General features: G+C 46.2%; 1 protein-coding gene across 10 annotated transcripts in view; it reads left to right on the plus strand.

The window, feature by feature from the left end:
• The first annotated feature begins 118 nt into the window (after positions 1 to 118).
• PTPRT (protein tyrosine phosphatase receptor type T) overlaps positions 119 to 18,556 on the plus strand; it is a 405,976-nt gene continuing 387,538 nt past the window's right edge. For all 10 annotated transcript variants that reach the window (XM_072350259.1, XM_072350261.1, XM_072350264.1 and 7 more), the window contains exon 1: positions 119 to 372. In XM_072350259.1, coding sequence (XP_072206360.1) covers positions 303 to 372 — 70 coding nt within the window. In that variant the 5' untranslated portion in view covers positions 119 to 302. The remainder of the gene's footprint in view (positions 373 to 18,556) is intronic.

The raw sequence follows: 18,556 nt of genomic DNA on the forward strand, positions 1-18,556 counted from the left end.
GGAAATAACCCGCCAGGCGCGACAGAGGACGGCTTTTAATCCGAAGGAGGGGGGAGCCGGGCTGTGCCCCTCGGCGGGGCAGCGGGGCGGCTCTGCGCGGGCGCGGCCGCTGGGGGGGTCCCCTCCGCCCGCCTCCCCCCGCTCCCCGCCGCCACTCGGCGGCTCCGCCGAGCAGCACCGCGGCTCCGGCTGCCGGGGCCGCCGCCGCCGCCCGAGCTCCGATGCGGGGGAGAGCGGCGGGGAGGCAGCGGCACGGCGGCAGCGGGGAGGGCGGGCGGTGAACTCGCTCACTCCGGGGAAGGATGACCGGCTTCGCCGCGATCGTCTTTCTCCTGCGGCTTTTGCACGAGGCGGACGGACAGGCTTTCCCAGGTGAGCGCGGAGAGGGTTATGCCCCCGGTTCTCGCGGAGTGCCGACCCTAAGCAGTCTCAACTCTTCCAGCCTCAGCCCTACCTCCGGCAGAGCCCCGCGGCGGATCGGCCCCAAGCGAGCTCGGCACGGTGCGGGCCGGGGAAGCTCGGTTCGGCCCGGGAGGGGTCACGGCGGTGCCTGCGGGTCCGGACTGCTCGGGAAGTTGTGCTGGGAGAGGGCTGAGCATCGCTGTCTCCTCGCAGGACTTGGATTCCTTACCGCGACCTGTCGCTGCGAGCCGGGCGGGCTGCGGGAGGAGGTGCGGCCCCGGAGGGCTCCTGCCTTTCCTGCTCCTCAGCTCGGAGGAGCGTTTCGCGTTATTTCTAGGAGTTGGGGACAGATTTTTTTTCCTCCCCCTCTCATCTCGCTGCTCAAGTAACTTTCCCCGGGAAGCCGCTCGGGCTGGCTCCTTCCCAGCTGTCATTCTCTCCGTGGTTCTGTGTTAAGGAATACTTTGCTCCCTGGCATGTGTACATTAATAGCAGCCTGCTATTTCCCCCTCCTCCAAGTTCCTTTAGACATAGTTTGAATGGCTTCGAGATGACAGGTGCAGGCTTCTCCTCTTGTGCCATTTTGTAGGTGAAAGAATGATGTGTGTAGTTTTGGCTCTTCCCTCAGATATTTCAACAAGAAATAGTCGAACTGCAGTTTCTCTTTAACGCTGGACAATAAACAGTTGTTACATTCCCCTTTAATGACTTAATGCGTTTAGTTTTTCCAGTTCTGATTGTATACAGAGCAGGAAGATTCTATAGGAAATGAAAATTCCCCTTGTTGCTTAATAGTGATGAATCTCAGTGCTGGAGATGGGGTTCCACTCCTGCAGCTTGCCTTAGCTTCTCGAACAGTGGTAGGTTTTCCTCAAGACCGAGAGCCTTGATGACTTTGTTTCTCTTCTTTAAAACAGAATTAGCTCGTAGAGCAGCAGATGCTGAGCGTGCAGTTAGCACTATGTATGCCTTTAAATAATACCTTTGGTGCAACACGGCTGGAAAAGTTTGGCATGGGGAGGGCTGGGCAGACACTGAGCCCCCAGCTCGGCAAAGGGGATGCTGTAATCCATCTGTGCTTTGGCAAAACCACGGCATCGTGTTGACATTGCTAGGCAACTGCACATAGCCGCAGTTAATAGGAAGCCGGGAAGTCTAACCCAGTTAGGGAGCTTCTTCCCCGAGTGATACGTGGGGGGCTGTTTCTGGCCTTCCTCTTCCAAAGGTGTTTCTGGGTTCTCAGTGTGTATTGTATCACTGGGCGGTGAGATACTTGGGGGTGAGATCTGCGCCTTCTGATGAGTCATTGAGCCAGGTGCTTAGAAAGAAGCTTTTCTGTGAAAGTGGTGAACTTTTTAGGGGCAGGAAATGCTTAAAAATGAGAGAAATGCCCCCATAATATGAGCTAAGCACGAGTGAACTCAATGGAAGCATCTGGTTAATCCTTATTTTCGGGAAGCCACGGTATGTTTGGCTTTCGGTGTTGGTTTTGCAGGAATAGTGACCCTGGGGTTTTCTAACCATTAACACAGCGTTTCACCTCCCATCTCCGTGTGCTCTTTGCTGCTCAAAGCAGGAGGGGCTGCTCTTCGTGTTGTCGGGGCTGTGTGTGTAGCGAACTCAAAGGCGAGCTTCCTCCCCTTAGGCTGCGGCTCCGCCATGGAGCAGAGCGCTGTGCGTTCTGTCCGCATCGCCAGGAGTTTAGTGGGGAAAAAGAAGATGCTGAAAGTTGTCCGACCACACTTTGCCTCTTACACTTCGGCGGGGTTTGCGGTGCCCGCTCGGCGCGTTCCCGCATCGCCCATCGGGTGGTGCTGTGCCCATAACTATGGGCCGTCGGTGCCGCCGTCTCGCTGTGATGGAGTTCCGAAGCCCGGCGTGTTGCTCGGCAGTCTCTGGTCGGACATCCCGAAACTGACGGGGAGAGAAGTTGGGAACCCATTGGCTGAGGAGTTGGTGTTCTTCTCGTTTATTTCCCGACACAACAGTTGCGTTAACAAACAACACAGCCACGAGTCGGGGCAGAACAGTGCTAAATTCATACTTGCTTCTTTCCATTCTCCCCAGCATGTGAAACTGGAGATACTGCCACCCTACAGCAGGCTGCTGGCCGCCTCCTATTTGGAGTGTGTGGCTTCGTACGAAGGGAGCAGGCTGACATTTATTTCCTTACATAATTTCTGTGTTGTTCTATTTATAAGCTCCCCCAGCAGTCACTTTGGGTTGTGTGTGAGCTCTGTGCTCACCACCAAACATGTGCTTCTGGGTGTTGAACTTTTGGGCAGCTCTGGGGCTGGCTGTTAGTTCAGTTCCTCTTGTTTCCCCATAGAACAGGCAATGTGTAGATGTGCGAAGGGATGTGGTTTAGTGGGGAAATATCCAGTGGAAGTTGGGATGGGTTGGACTTGGGTGATCTTAGAAGTCTTTTCCAACCTTGGTGATTCTGTGACTCTCTGAAGTAACAGCAGGTAATTGCAGTGGCTGCTCATTCTGTACGAGCTCAGAAATGAAGGCACCTTTCTTACAGCAGGATGTTTCTCCACAAGCACGTGCGCAGCTCTTCTCCCACTACAAGGAAGATCCTGCTGGTTGCTGTGTGCTTCACTACAGCCCTTCATGTGCTTTTTAACATCAGAAAGTGGAGCGCATGGACATTAAAGTTCATCTGCAGCTGTGAAGGGCACCTGGGGGGGGGATAGTCCAATGGGCTTGTGCTGGGGCTGTTCCCCTGGCCGTCAGGATGCTTGGTCATCTTCTGCTGCCAGTGTCAGTCTTTCTTTTATGTTTTGATATATATTCTGCTTATTCATCTGCTGGATTGCTCCCTGGCACTGAGGTGTGCCTGTTTGCTTTCGGGCTGCTGCCCATCACAAAGTTATGGTGCTGGATGGTTTGTGATACACGGTTTGTCTGGAGATTAAAGGGAGAAGGAGATGGGGGTGAGGGACTGAGCTGGGAGGAGTGTGGGGGGGTGAAATGAATTCATTTCCCAGGAGTTAATTGAGTCGTGGATTTCTCTGTCGGTAAATTGGCAGTGAAAAATGGATCTTTCCGAGTAAGCTACTCAGTGTGGCAATTGTTAACAATGCAGCCATTTAACTCAATAATCATTTTTCACTCTCACTGGGGAGCTGTTCTTGCTACAATTCAACTTTATTTTCTGTCCCTGGCTGCTTTGATTTGTTTTCTAATAAATAATTAATATTAAAAAGGTGACTCGAAGCTGCCTCCCCTACAGTGGCTGTGAAAGGTTTCTGTATATGGAGGTGTTTGTGGCTCCCAGTTCTGGTTCTACAGATGTGGAGCCCCTTTTTCCCTCTACCCTTCTGAGAGTCCCTCAGCTCTGCCGTTCTCATTTAATTGTACTTCCATAGAGCTTCTAATTCTCTGTGCAGGCCCACGTGCTTCGGCTTTCAGTAATATTACAGGAATGATTTGGGATACTTATTCTAAAAGAATATAATAGTATTTTATTTTTTCAAAGGCACCGCCATCTGTTGCCATGGAAACCTGTGGAGTGGTAAAGATGTAGGTCTGAGGCTTCGTGAACCTCCCAAAAAACAGCTGCAGTCGGGGGTTGTTTCTTATGGGAGCATCTACTTCTGTATATAAAATCCAGTTAAGTGGAGGCAGGAAAAAAGAAATAAACTGATCAGTTCAGCACCGTGCTGACAATCCCCCTGAATAGCTTTCAGCACAGGATTAGCGTCTCTCTCATTCTCTGTGTGTTTAGTGGCTTTTTTAAAGCTTGTTATTCATCATAATGGTGGTTATGCTTCTGTTATCATCCGTTATGGTCTTATAAATGGGAGTAAACTAATATATATCGATGGGTTCTTTGCTTGAACATAAAAACAGAGGTGTGGAACGTTAATTCCAGAGTTGAAATATTTTCAGTGTGCAAGTCTGACAGAGAGGTGTGAGGAAACCCAGCTGCTGAGGTGTGCTGGGGCACGGATGGGTTTGCTGGCTCCTGGGAGCACTAAGGGCACTGCTTGCCTGTTTCTCTGTAGGGATGCTGGAGCTTAGCTGGCATTCATAAAAACTTATGGTACTTGGGTGAAGAGCAGAAGGAGTGTGTGTATATCTCTGTGTAAAGCATGCATCCTTTAGAGAGATGCTTCTTAATTTAGTATGGAGAATGCTTAGGAGTGTTTCCCGAGCGTCTTGTAATGCACAGACACGACGTGCAATGAAGTTTCAAACATGTGCTTGTAGGTGTGCTGGTAGATGAGGCTCTCCTTGCAGAGAGCTTAAAGTGGAGGTCGCTGCTGTAAGGGACTGCTGGAAGCTGCAATGCACAGAACCTCCTGTGTCACCTGGTGGTTGGTCCCAGAGAGCTCCCCTGGATTGCTGCTGCTTGGTTCTGTGTTCTCGTTTCTGAGAAGAATGTGGTGCACTTGGATTTTATGGCATTTCTGAGCATTTTATGGGCCTGTATTACTTGGCTCATTTAAACCACAGGGTTTGGACAAGAGTCGCTTTTTTCTGATGGCACTTGAATTTTACAGTTCTCCTGTTTTTCTTCTGACGTTGTGCTGTCCGTTTGTGCTGTCTGGCACCACTTGGGTATTGTTTCATTGCAGTAATGTTCACTTTTTGGAGGGGAAATGCAATTTATTTACCTGTCACCTCTTACTCCTGGATGTTGCTTGCTCACTATTGCAACATCATTAAAGGCTTTGTACAGCCTGGCCCTAACCTGCTGTACATTTGTAACCGACGTGCAATTGCTTCTAGTATTCATTATCAGAAGCTCTAAAGATGATCTATCTTGATGGAAGAAGAGATCATTCCTGTGTCTTAATCAGACCATACATCATTTAATCAGAGTCACTTGTTTTTTAATATCTGGTAAATACATCCTATCCATCACACCGTAGTTCAGAGATGTTGGATGCTGTGCAACCTGGATGGGAGGGCACAGCGTGTTCTGCAAGTGACAGCATACAATCACACGATGGTTGGGTTGGAAGGGAACCTTAAAGCCCACCCAGTCCGAACCCCTGCTGTGGGCTGGCTGCCCTTCCACCAGTTCAGGCTGCCCAAGGCCCCATCCTGCCTCAAATACGGCTCCCAAGCAGCCAAACTGCTGCAGAGGTGGTGAGGCTGGCAGTAAATGTTCTGGTCTTAATTGCTTCAGGAGGTTACTGTCAGTATCTTTCAGTATTGTGAGCAGTACAAATAAAGTACGTTTGAGTAATGTCCAGTCTGCATGAACCTGAGCAATGAGGAACCTGAGTCTTACTGTAGCCTGTTAAATTGGTTTTTTGCACTATTTGCAATATATGTCTGTACCTGATCTGACTTCTGCTCAAGGATCGGGGTTTTGCCTCCGTAGTCCATGCTGAAGTTGCACAGAGAAGTAGTGGTGTTTGGGTTCCTAAATGTTTTCATTTTGATGAGCTTACACTGCTCTGCTCCTGTGCCTCTTGGCTCCCATTGAGACTAACTTAAAATCATAGAATTATAGGCTGGCTTGGGTTGGAAGGGACCTCTAGGACTGCTTAGTTCAGTCTCTGTGCTGTGGGCAGAGTGGCTAACCACTAACTCAGTCACTAATCCTCTCCCTCATCCTGCTGCTACATGGGCCTCTGATGCAGCCCAGGATGCAGTTGGCCTTCTGTGCTGCAAGCACGCACTGCTGGCTCATGTTAAGCTTTTAATTCACCAGGACCAAAAGTTCTTCTTAGCAGGGCTGCTCTCAAGGAGTTCTTTTCCCTGTCTGTACATGGATCAGGGAAAACCCAGGTATAAGTTGAACTTGTATTTGCCCTTGTTGAACCTTATTTGGTTTGCATGAGCCAACCTTAGGGGCTTGTTTTGGTTGCTCTGGATGGCATCCCTTCCTTCTATTACATTAACTGCACTACTCAGCTTGGTGTTGTCTGCCAACCTGCTGAGAGTATACTTGATCTCACTGACTATGCCACTGATAAGAACATTATAGAGTATTAATCCGAGAATGGGCCCTTGGGGCTACCACTCATCACTGGGCTGCACCCGGACATATAAAGCCTTTGACCACCACTCTCTGCTGCAACCTTCCAACCAATTCCTTATCCACCAAATAGTCTACCCTTAGGGTCCATATATCTCCAACATAAAGAATGTGTCTAAGGCCTTTTAGAAGCCAATCTCATTATCATGCATAAGGGTATTAACTTTAGTGTAAATTCCATCCTTCTCCATGTCAGTTGTCACTAGTTCTCCTGTCTTATTTGTTGGTGGGTAAGGGATGTCTATTTTGTTTAATCTCCCTTTTCTGGCCAATGAACTTGTGGAAGTCCTTCCTGTTAGTCTCTGTGTTTCTTGCCTTGTGTCACCTCCAAGTGTTATCATCTCAGCTTGGATCCCACATAGTGAATTTGTTGAGTGGCTGGGAAACCTGAGTAGTTTCTATGATTCCATGAAACAGCTCTGGGCTCAGTGCTCACACAGCTGTGTTGGGAGGGCTGACTTGCTGCTTGTCCTCTGTGAAGTTGTGAAGGGTGACAATAGGAAGAGAACTGCACTTTAATCCAGAGTTCATCCACTTTTTTATAATGCTGGGGATCAGTTCTCTCTCAAATCTGAAGAAAATGCTATTACCTCCTTGAGCAGAAATAGGCCTTTGAACTGTACTGGGGCTATTCACCTTGAAATGTTGTGCTTTTGCTGACTCTGGTACTGCTGAATTTATCAGCGTTACTTGAATGACCTGTATCAGTGCATCTCTGTTACCTGAGTATCAATTCAAAGGCCAGCTCCTCAGTGATGGAGGATGGACCTTTGTAAGTGGGAAGGGAGGTTTTCAGCAGGTGAATAGCGGCTGTGTGTGGAGTGCTTGCAGGCTTTCTTTTCTAATGAAAACACCGTGCTGAGGATTCTATTCATGCCATGCAACTTTCCTTAGGAGTGTGATGAAGATGGATGGTACAAGTGTCTCTTGGTGTAAGTGTGTGTGGCTGTGACTGCCCGGCAGAAGGAGGGCTTGAAGTCAGGAGAAGAAGGGAATTAATGGAATTCGGCTGCTATGGAGGGGGTGCTTTTCCTGCATGTTGGAATTGCGGCAGTACTTAGTGGATAAGCAAAAGAGCACTTTGTCAGCAAGATGGGGAGCTGCTGCACTTGATGGTTCTTCTCTCCTAAACAGAGGCTTCTGTCAGTGTGTCCTTTCCTTATGCTGGCAGCCCAAACTTCATTCTTCCCCTAGTTGTCAATTAAATGCCCTAAAAGAAGCAGTTGATGGTATTTCCACCATAATCGGTTGGTCTTTGTGGAAACATTTCATGTCTTGGTGGTACTTGAAATGTGTAGATGGAAGATTACTGTTTTAAATCTTACTCCTTTGTTCCCAAGGCCTGAACAACATCAGCATAAACATGTGTGGACTACCTGTAATGCTGTCCATGCCAATCAGGCTGTTTCCAAGGGCTGCATATGCATGCATCCATGATAGGCAGGAAGACCTGCCTGTGGTAGGTGTTCAGGAGCTTATCTTCCTTCTTGCTGTGTACTTGATGGGCAGTTGTCAGTTTGTATCAGTGTCAGATCCTCTCCCCTAGTGAGCATCTTTGTACTGAAGTCCTTTCCCCCCCTCCTTTTTTATTCTTTTAAACTTAATGCGCTTGCTTTACTGCATAACAACTCCGAAATAACTGAAGAGCCACCTGTGTGCAGAACAGCTTTTTGTGGCCTGAAGAAGGCTTTCATCTCTGAGATGTAAAAGTGGAGAAGAAATGGGAGCAGTGATGGTGGCTGCTGATAGGCATCAGTGATGGGGATGCTTGGGGAGGTGGCAATGGATCCACATGGGGTTGTTGTGGGGGGAAAAGAAAGGGAGGAAGCATGAAATGGGACATGAAAGGTGAAGGGAACCTGCTGGGGTGGGTCTGGAGTGGAGAAGGAAGGAAAGAGCTTGGCAGCTATCTGCTGCTTGCAGGTTCTGAGAGTGGCTGTTGGTGCTGTCGCCTTTCTTCTCCCTTTCCCCAAGCTAATTGCCAGCTAAGAAGAGAGCTTGTTGTTTCTAAAGAGTTGGCCCTTAGGCCAGAACGTGAGCTGATGCATATATTTTATTACCCTCCCTCAATTGCACTGTAGTGTTTTCTCAAACTGGATGAGTTTCTCTTCACAACCCAGGCTGATGAGAACACTTTGAATTTATTAACAAACCATTCTGTGTTTGCTTAGAGAAGTGTGTGAGCTTCACTGCTGCATCTGCCAATCACTTAATATTTTAAGAGCCCATAACATGACAGCAGTGAGTTTCCCCTGTTGTTACTGTCTGACTGATACTTTAGAGATCTCTTCCTGTGAGTGCTGCTGTATTTATGGTACTGTGTGCTGCTTATTTTAGTAATGAGAAAGAATGAGCATGCAGCAAGCAAAGGCTGATGTTCATCTCGCATCTAATAAATTCAGCTTTTGGGTCAGTGGCTTTGTTGCCAGTGCTGACTTAATTCCCTTTAGGATGTCTGGGTTTCCTGCAAGAGAGATGAGAAAGGAGGCAGAGCCGGCCTGTCCGTGTGCCAGCAGTGCAGACTGGTCCCTCCTGTTCCCCCTGCACACAAACACACACGTAGAGCTGTTGCCAGGGCCGCAGCTGACTGCTCAGATGCTGCGTGGCTGGGTTGGATCCTCTGTTTAATTTCTGTGGGGGAGAAAAATCTTCGTTAATTCTAAGCCCGGTTGAAAAGTTTCCATGACTGTGATCTGAAAATCGATTTGAAGGAAAACAGCTGTTCTGAAATGAGCGGTTCTACTGTTCTCGGGGTTCAAACATTCTAAGGTGAATTGGAAGGGAAAAAAAAGTCCATGTAATTTAGTGCAAAATAACAGCTTTCAGTAAGCCGTATAGGAAGTCCCATGTATACTTGCTAAAGGAATTTCTGCTTTGAATATTCATCTTCATACTATCGCATTCTACAATGGCAGAAGCGATGTCTCAGTTTCCCGATGAATTGCCTTTATTTACAAGTAGGGTCTCCTGGAGAAATAGTGACTATATTTGTGTGATTTGAAAACGGGAGGTGGTTTATATCCTAACAGATATCAGCACGTGGTTGTAATACTCAGAGAAGCGGAAAGCTTGGAAATAAACAACCGCTGTCTCTGTTGGCACAGGGATAACTCTGGAGACTGCCAAGGCCAGAGCCTGCAAAGATAAGAAAGTATAATTAATTGTCCTTAGATGAACCTACCCAGCAGAAGAAACCCTTTCAAAGTCAAGTCGCTACTTTGCATCTTTTATTACAAAGCTTTTCAGAGTGTCAAAGTTTTGAATGTTTTCTAAAGGTACTTATTTACATTTCTTTGCATTTTCAGTGTCAATACTCAGCATACTGAGTAGAGCTGAATTTGATGTCTGTTTTACTCTCGCACTTTGATGCTTTTCTAGGAAGAACACAGACTTATTTCTGCAAATGGCTGAGATGTAATGCTCTGGAATGAAGTCTTGCTGTTGGCTGAAGGTCACTCAGCAGTTCCCCACATGAAATCACTCCTATTTGTAGCTGTTTTTAAAGAGGCTTTTTCTCCTGTGCCTGTATCAGTGGCTACTCCTGTAGTGAGAAAAGTCATTTCCTCTCATTAAAGATCAAGGAAAACTTAGAAGTAGTTCCTCTGGAAGCTGTTCTTAGTGATGGTGAAGTGGGGAAATAACATCAAGTTCTCAAAGTTATGAATTAGAGACAGAAGCTTTACCCCAACTTTGGGAAACTGCAGTTTTGCAACACTGCAATGTGGTTGTGGAGTAAATTCATACTTGGACTTGGATGGGAGAGATCTGGGAGCAGTGCTGGGAGTCTGAGAGGGCTGATTGTTGATGGTATATTTTCATGTGACTCAAATGACTCTGGGACGAAGCAAGTAAATAGTTATGATCTACATAAGCAACAGGTGAGATGCTCTGCCTTTGCCATGTGCTTGGGATTTATTTTTTCCTGCCTTGAATATACCCTGGGCATGATTCTTGAGAGTGACAAACTGCTACAAGGACCTGGAAATGACCAACAACTTATTCCCTTTTAGAACAGACAATGAATCGCCAAGGTTGGAAAAGACCTCAGTGACCACCCAGTCCAACCATCCACATACTACCAGTATTTCTCCACTAAACCACATCCCTCAGTGTGATGTTTAAATGCTCGGGTGTGAGACCTAAATGTATTTAACTCCCAGATCTACTGCTGAGAACTGAGCTGTGACAGGGAGCACCTTTGGAGGAAAGGAGGAGGAAGGGAGAGTTACTTAATGTGTGCCAAGGGTAATAGAATGAGATCCGGAATGAGAGCATAATTTACTTTAAACATTAGAAGAGCCTTATTGCAGGTCTGTGAGACTGTAGAGTTGTGTCCCAAAGGAAATGGTGGAAGCCCTTTTGCTTTTAATTGAGGCAGGACAAAATAATTGACTGCTGTCTATCATGTACCCCTCCCAGATCCTCTCCAGTGGCTCTGGATAACTTTCTCAAAGCTCGGCTTTGGTGGCTGGCCACTGGCTGTCACCCTGGTGGGACCTGATTCTTATACCCTGGATTTGATATCCATAGGGCTTAAGAACCCACAGCTGCAGCTGAAATCAGTGGTGCTGTTTCCCATCCGTGAGGCTGGTACAAGTTCCAGGCGATGCTGAAAAGGCCCCGGGTGCTTCACAGGGGAAGATACAGAATTAATGCTATCTTCCCTTAATCTGTGAGTCCCTGAAGCAGGAGCAGCCAGAGAAGGAGCTGTGGGGCATTGCTGAAGTGTGTGTGCGTGCATGGTTGTGAAGGAATAGAAATTCTATAGCTGTAGAGAAATCCAAGAGGAAATTAATAATTCTCTCTGTGGAGATCGGTTTGCATAGCGTGCAGTAAATAATGCATGGGGTCACGCAGCTAACAATAAGATCAAAACAAAATATTGAATAGCTGCTCATTCAGTGAGCACCATCCATCTTTTGCACAGAACAACAAAAGGTCCCATGGCAGGAAGGAGTATGGGATCAGGTAATTACTCTTCCTTTAATGTTGGATCTCCAGGAGAGCTGATGCAGGGTTCTGTGGATGACCTTTCTGCTATAGCACAATTAATAACCTTCTGAAAGCTTGATTTTTGTTTTTAATAATAGTACTTTATATTTTTTTGTGCCTTGCTTAGAGGTGGGGAAGTCTATCAGCAACCAGAGCTGGACAGAAGTCTGGGGACTTCTTCATTAAGACTGTATGACTGCATTGGCAGGGGTTTTTACTGCTGCTTTGTGGTTGTGAGCTCATCTACACAATACCCTGCCACCTTTATTGCTTTGCAGTATCAGCCTTGAGTTTATTAAGTAGGTGTGTGAGCAAAGCTTTAGGTAGCTGCACCGTGAGCTGTGCATAGGGCTCCTTATTTGTTGAGGGTTGCCCAGGGTGGTGGTGTGGCTTAGGCTTGAGCCAAGAGCATGTGGCTGGGCTGGAGTGTTTGAGATGTCGTGTCTCTGATCATATTTATTACATGATGCCTCATGTAATCAGTTTCATACAATCAGTTTGTACTTGTTGGAATCAGAATCAGCACGTTATGTGCAATTAAGGTCATCCTGTGCTTTGTTCACTTCAACTTGAAGCAGTAGAAAGCTGGGTGGGGAAACGAGTGCTGCTGCGATTAAATTGAATTGATTATTTGAATCACATTAAAGAATAAAGGAGGTGAGAAACGGGCTGTGTAATTTATCACTCAACTCGGGGATATTCTGTCTCCTGAAAATTAACCTCAGTTCCCTTCCCTTCTGTTATTATTTTTTCTCAGTATTTACTTTATTGCAGAGCTGAGAACAAGTAATGAGTTTAATAGAGAAAACCAAACCCCCAAACCTTTCTGCTTTCTTCATGTACCCTCAGGCTTCCAACTTATCCTTGTTCTGCTCTCCTCTTCACAAGCTGTATTTAGTGTCTGTTTGTTCCCCCCCTGCACCCAGTGTGTTGCTGGTAATGCCACCAGTGCTGTTATATTCCATTCCAGGCACTTATGTGCTGCAGCAGCAGGTGTGTGCCTGATAAATATGCAGAGTGGTTCCCATTTTGAGGCCTTAAAGGTGAATGGGTTTATTGGAAATCCGCTTTCAATTCTCCTCTCCCCCTGCAATGCCTCTCTGCTACGAAGAGCAAGAAGGGAAGGAAACTTCCATAATTAAAACAGTTGTAAGAGCTTATTCCAGGACAGGGCTTTGTAAAAATGCAAACTTGACAAGGTATGATGGAAGCCTGTGCTATGGTGCTGTTGGGACAGGGAGCAGAGCTCAGGAGGCTGCACTTAGAGCTTGCAGGTTTGTTTCTTCCAGGTGTCCATTTGCCTCATGCATCCCTGGCAGCCAGCAGTGTCTCTGCTGCCCCTTTTAGCACCTCCTGCTGAGAACTGTCAATGCTTTTGCTGCTGTGGATTCAGCTTTAGATGTGATCAAATCAGCAAAGGAAAGGAAGGCTGTGTGTTGGGACAGCGACTGGAAATGGCATCTACTTTGGAACAACTGATTTCTCTCAGTATGGGAGCTCGAAACAGCCTGGAAACTTACAATGCAGTGTATTGATGTTGCGTTGCCCTGTGGGTTCTTACTGCATAGCATGAGCTGGAGAAAGCAGGTATTGTGCATTCAGGCTGACACTTTTCTTGGACTTGTCTTTGACTCTGTTCCCTTCTTTCCATTTTAATGTATTAAAGTAAATACCGAGGCGTTATTTGTTGTACCAAGTACTGTTCCCCAGAGCACCTGTTTCTTCAGGTAATAACTTTGATTCCAAGGAGATTATGGAGGAAGTGTTTACATCCTCACTCTACAGTGAGGTCAACTGGGTACAAGAGCATTATCTGCTGTATATGTGTAATTACATGGGGAAAAGATGTAAAGAAAATGTATTTGTAGACTTAACATGAATGAAGCCCTTCCCCAACCTTCTGTGTCAGCTCACTGCTAATTAACCTTTTGGAGGCTGGCATGTTGTAACTCTCCATGCTCCTGTGTTTCTGGGAGAACTGAGGAGCTCTCACAGGTGGAAGTGAAGCCTTGTACAGTAATGAGAGGTTTTCTTGGTAACAAAGCAGCCCACTGCATGTTGTATCCAAATAGTACCATTAGGGAAGTGTGCTCCCTTCATAATATCTGTATACTCACAGGAACTTCAACTGTGTGTAATGCTCAGGGAGCAGATTCAGTCATGCTTTGATTAGGGATTTGGAGACCCAGGGCCTCTGCTCTAAGCTTTGTTCTGGCCTTGTTTTATAACCTTGGTTGAGCTAATTTTTCCATATCTCAAACTATTTTAAATGGCATGGATGTTTCTTTTCTGTCTCACAAGGGAATTAACACTGAATTATGATGAAAAGCAATGGACGCATTGTGTTTTTCAGGCTGGCTCCCCATTTCCCAGTATTACCAAACGATCTTTTCCCTAGGAAGGGAAGTTTTGTTTTAGACTCTGTCCTGTTTGCTTTTTATAGCCAAGAATAGAGTTTGGGGTTTGGAGCAAACTGTTTTCTCTTGTAGAGCCCAGAGTACGAGTTAGGTGAAACAAGTGGTGATTTAACTGGGGTTGTTTGCAGGAGACTGCAGTCATCTTTGGGGAGCTCCTTTGGGTTTGCAACTGCGTGCAACATCTTTAGCAACAGAAATTGGAGATTTGCTAGAGAATGTGGATGTCATGCTCCTCCCGAAATGGATGTTGCACTTCCTCAGGCAAAAGCAAACTCTTATTAGCGAGCTCCTGACCCAAATGTGTGCCCATGTGCACGTTTGTGCTCCTGTCCTCCCTGCAGCTGGTCAGACCGATGTTACAAACAGCCTCCGGGTTGGTTTGTGTATTGGAGTAGTGCCTGAATGAGCAGAACAAGGTTACCTTGCATCTGTAGGGTAAATGCTTGGAGACCTCTCCATCATAAACAGGCCCTGAATTTGCTTTCTGGATGGTGCTCTGGCAGAGGCATTGAGGCAGGCAGACACTGGTTTTGCACATAGCTGAAAAGTATTATTTTAAGAAGGCTGGTGCAAGACCAAATACACAAATGCTGGGAAGTGGAAGAGGTTTGCTTTATCACTGGAGAGGTTAAGAACTGATTTTAGGAGGCAAGACTGTCTTTTTCCTTTCTGACTGATCTGTGCGATTACTGTAGAGGAAAAGGTGAATGTGGTTAATGCATTTCTTTTAGGCGTTGGGGTACTCATAATGGACCAAAGTCATTCTGTCTTTACTTTAAGAAGAAATAGAAAGGTCTGAGAGTGGTGAAGCACAGGTATCGTTCAAACATGCCATTTTCCTTCCTGAGTAAAAGCAGCATCCGAATGGACTTCTAAATCTCTTTTTTCTCCCTCAAAGCTACTAAGAAACTCCTCTTTTTTTTTGTCCTTAGTGAGAATGTGTACAGCTAAAAATGCTCTAAAACTTTACACATACCTGAAGTTGTAGGGAATTAAAGAGCTATCCAAGCATTGCATTAAATGGCATTAATCTTGGAATTGAATCAGTTTGGTGAGGTGAGATAGGACCTTTGGAGATGGCCCAGCCCACCCCTGTGCTCAGAGCAGGACCACCACCTGGAGCAGGTTCCTCATGGTTGCGTCTATTTGGGCTTTGTGTATCTTCAGAGATGGAGGCCACAGCCTCAGTGGGCAGCATTCCACTCTTTGACCTGCTCTACATTGGTGTGTGTGGGGAGTAGTCTCGTTCAGTCATCCTTATGCCTTTCCATTGGGTTTTTAAAAGTGTTGATGAGATTCTTCTGAGCCTTCCTGCTTCTAGGCTAAGCTATCCCAGCCTCTTTGTGCTTATCAGATGCTCCAGTCCTTCAGTCATCGTTGTGGCCCTTTGCAGGGCTTACACCAGTGCATGAGCACACGCTCTGTGGTTCCCTGCATATGCTAGTGCAACCTTAATGTATTTCTCAGCTGATTTACATGCAGCCTTTTTATACATACAGATATACAAAGGATTTTAATTGGAGATGATTGATACATAGGACAGAATTTCCCAGGTGGTTCTTGTCTGATTGTATTTCAATTTGTGTGCTTCATCAAATATTTGGCTGCACTGAATAAAGCTGGTATATTAAGTTAGGTTGTCCTGATTTACTGTCTCAGTCCTGTCCGGTAGATAGAAGAAGGTAATAATCGGTCTGTCAGTTGCTATTATATTTTCATTAGAGGAAAAACACTGCTTTATATATTCCTTCAGCAAAAAAGGAGAGGAGAGAGATTTGGTGAAGTGCATTTCTAGAGTGGTTTATTTTAACAGCTCTCACTTTTCTAAGCTATCTTGAACAATTCTATTCCTTTACAGACCTGAAGCAATTTCTACTAGTTGGACCTCCTTTAAGTCTGGAGGCATATTTGCTGCCTGGGTTGCTTGGCTTCATAGAAATAAATTCAGAGTGTGCTTTGAATTCTGTAAATCAGAAGGAAAAAAAAAAAAAAAAATCAATGGTTTATTCTCTGTTATGGTCTGTTGAATGACTTAGGGCTGTTTGTGGTTTAACTTCACTAAACCCTTTTATTGGGTGTGCTGCTACAAAGCAGCATTGCTTATTTGATACCTTCAAGATTGTAGGAGAGTTCTCTGCCAGCACTACGCTTAAAATTTGTATTTGTTCACATCTAAAGAACTGTACAATAATGTTTGTAGGGGGGAAAAAAAGGCAGGGCTTTTGCATGCAAGGTTAGACTTGACTAGAGAACTGTGGAGGTAGGTTCCTCAGTGGTGCTGTGAGTATGCAGACAACCCAAATCATCACAGCTGCGGCTGACCTATGGCTGTTCACATCCAAAGGTGTGTGCAGGGCTCCATTGGTAATTCCATTTGCTGTTATGGACTGATAGCCCTGCTGCTGTGCCTCCTTGGAGCAATCTTACTGACTTCAATGATTTGCAATAGGATGAATTTGGCTACCTGCTTTCAGTAGTCTGTAAACTGCACGTAGTCTTGGAAACACATTAAATAGTATTTAAATTCATGCATTGAGCAGGGTAAGACACAGCTCCTCAGGGCAGGAAAGGCCTCTGTCTGCTGTGAGCTCGACTGCTGTAATGAGGAAAGGTAGAGGTGTTTGTGCAGACTTGTGCATGTAGCATGAGGTTAAAAGTCTGAATAGTTGAATTTCTCTTCCTTCGAGTCTGAATGTTCTCTTGGTTTATCATTATTCTTGTCTGGACCAGCTGATAGCCAAGGCTGTTCAGGTTTCTCTTGGGCTCTGGAGAGGCTGGTACTGAAATACTTGCTAGGAAATGGGCACTGATGGATCAGGGCAGCCCTTCTCATTGTCTTCAGAATGTCTTTCCAAGACTCAAGTCTTGCCCAGACATTGGATATTCCCCAATCATTGTGTCCCATCTTCTTCTCAGAAGTGGAGAACTCCACGTTGTTATTCCCAGTCTGGGGAACTTCATACCACTGTGTGCAGTGGTGTGCTCAGAGCAGATCTCGTGTTAATATTGTGTGATCACAACTAACATTAAGGATGATAGGACTTGAGAGATTAGAAAGGACTACTAAGACCGTCAAGTCCAGCCACAACCCATCCCACCATGCCCACTGACTGTGTCCCTCAGTGCAGCTTCACTGCCCCTGTCTGGATATGCTCCAGGGCCTCAATATCTCTCTTGTAGCAAGGGGCCCAATGCTTAACAGAGCATTTGAGGTACAGCCTCACCAGGGCTGAGTACAGGGGGACACCTCTCTGTCCTGCTGGCTGTGATACAAGCCCAGGTGCTGTTGGCTCTACACATCCATTTGTTTTGTTCCCTTTCTATGCTGAGACTTAGAAGCCACCATAGTCTCTGAATCTGTGTCAGGGATGGAGCAAGCTTTTCAGTTTGGGACATAGACAAAGTCAGTTTCCTTCTTATAGGAGGATCTGCAAGTGTGTGTGTGTGATGTTACCACCTGAAATCCATAGTAATGTTGGCCACTCATCTGGTTTAGAAGAGTGGTGAAAGGGAAAGATAGCAGCGCACAAGTGCAAGTTGTGAAGCACAAGGAAACTTGAGAAGCTCAGGAGGAGGGACTGAATGAAGCCATAAGGAAAAATGGCCCCTGCTGAGCTGCTGTGCTGTGAAGGTGGATGTCTTTTTTTTCCTTTAGTAAAAGAAGTCCTGTTCCTGTTTCTCAGAGCATCCCAGGCCGTGATTTGCTTTGTGTGCTTCCCTGCAGGACCTGTTGCCAGCTGTGCTGGTGCAGGAAGGTGAGGACTTGGGCTGTTGTTCATCAGCTTGGTGGCTTGCTGTTCTACAGAGGATTTAAGAGAGCTCCCTGCAAAGAACTGAGCTGCAAGGAGTGTTTTTCACTGACTTGAAAGAAAGCTCCTTTCCTCAGTAGAGGGTAGGAGGGGAAAGAAGGCAGTGCTGAGCACATCTGTGTGCTGAGCACTGCCCTGCTTCTGTACCTCCTGCTTTGAGCAGCACTTGGGTAGGAGGCAGGTGTCAGTCATACTGATAAATGGCCTGAGATTGATGTACTTTGTAAAGCTGCTTCAGAGATCCTTAGATCTGATGTATGGAAACACAGAGGAGGGAGAAGGAGATCTGGGGGGGGGGGGGGGAGTTGGGCTGTAAGAATGAGTGATGGGGTAAGAATGCAGGAAAGCACCACTTTGGATCAGATAGGTGAGAACTGCTGACTTTACAGTATGGCTTTTTCTGTGATTCTGGAACCCTGAGTTTGAACAGTAGATCTCCCTCAGCCCATATGTTGGGATGGGAGCTCTGAGTTCTGACCTTCCCTGCCAGGTTCCACTCAGTGCAGCCTCAACCACAGCTTCTGTGTGCAGAAATCCCATGGCGACAGCATTCCTGCAAACTGAACTGTGAAATGGGCTTGAGGTATCAAGTGACTAAAGGGCTGCAGTTTGTAAGCTGGTGTTCCAGAGTTCTTGCTCTAAGTCTTATTTTTTTTCCAGAGCTGTATTACTTTAAGGTCCCCAGTTTAACTTCCTGCCACTGCAGCTGGCTCCATCTGTTAAAAAAGGAAGGAAAATGCAACAAAAAGGTGTTAAAGAAGTGTGTGCTTCTGTTTCTTGTCTGCTCTGAAGAAGCCAAGGGGCTTCTGGGCAGTGGTGCATTTCCATGTGGTTGTGTTGAAAATACAGTTACCATTGCAGGCATTCCTTGTAGGGGTGTGGGAAAAAAATGAGGGGAGAAATAGAATTAGTTTTCACTATATTCATTGCTTAAC

This window comes from Excalfactoria chinensis, chromosome 15 (assembly GCF_039878825.1).
Source record: "Excalfactoria chinensis isolate bCotChi1 chromosome 15, bCotChi1.hap2, whole genome shotgun sequence".
NCBI classification, from domain to species: Eukaryota; Metazoa; Chordata; class Aves; order Galliformes; family Phasianidae; genus Excalfactoria; species Excalfactoria chinensis.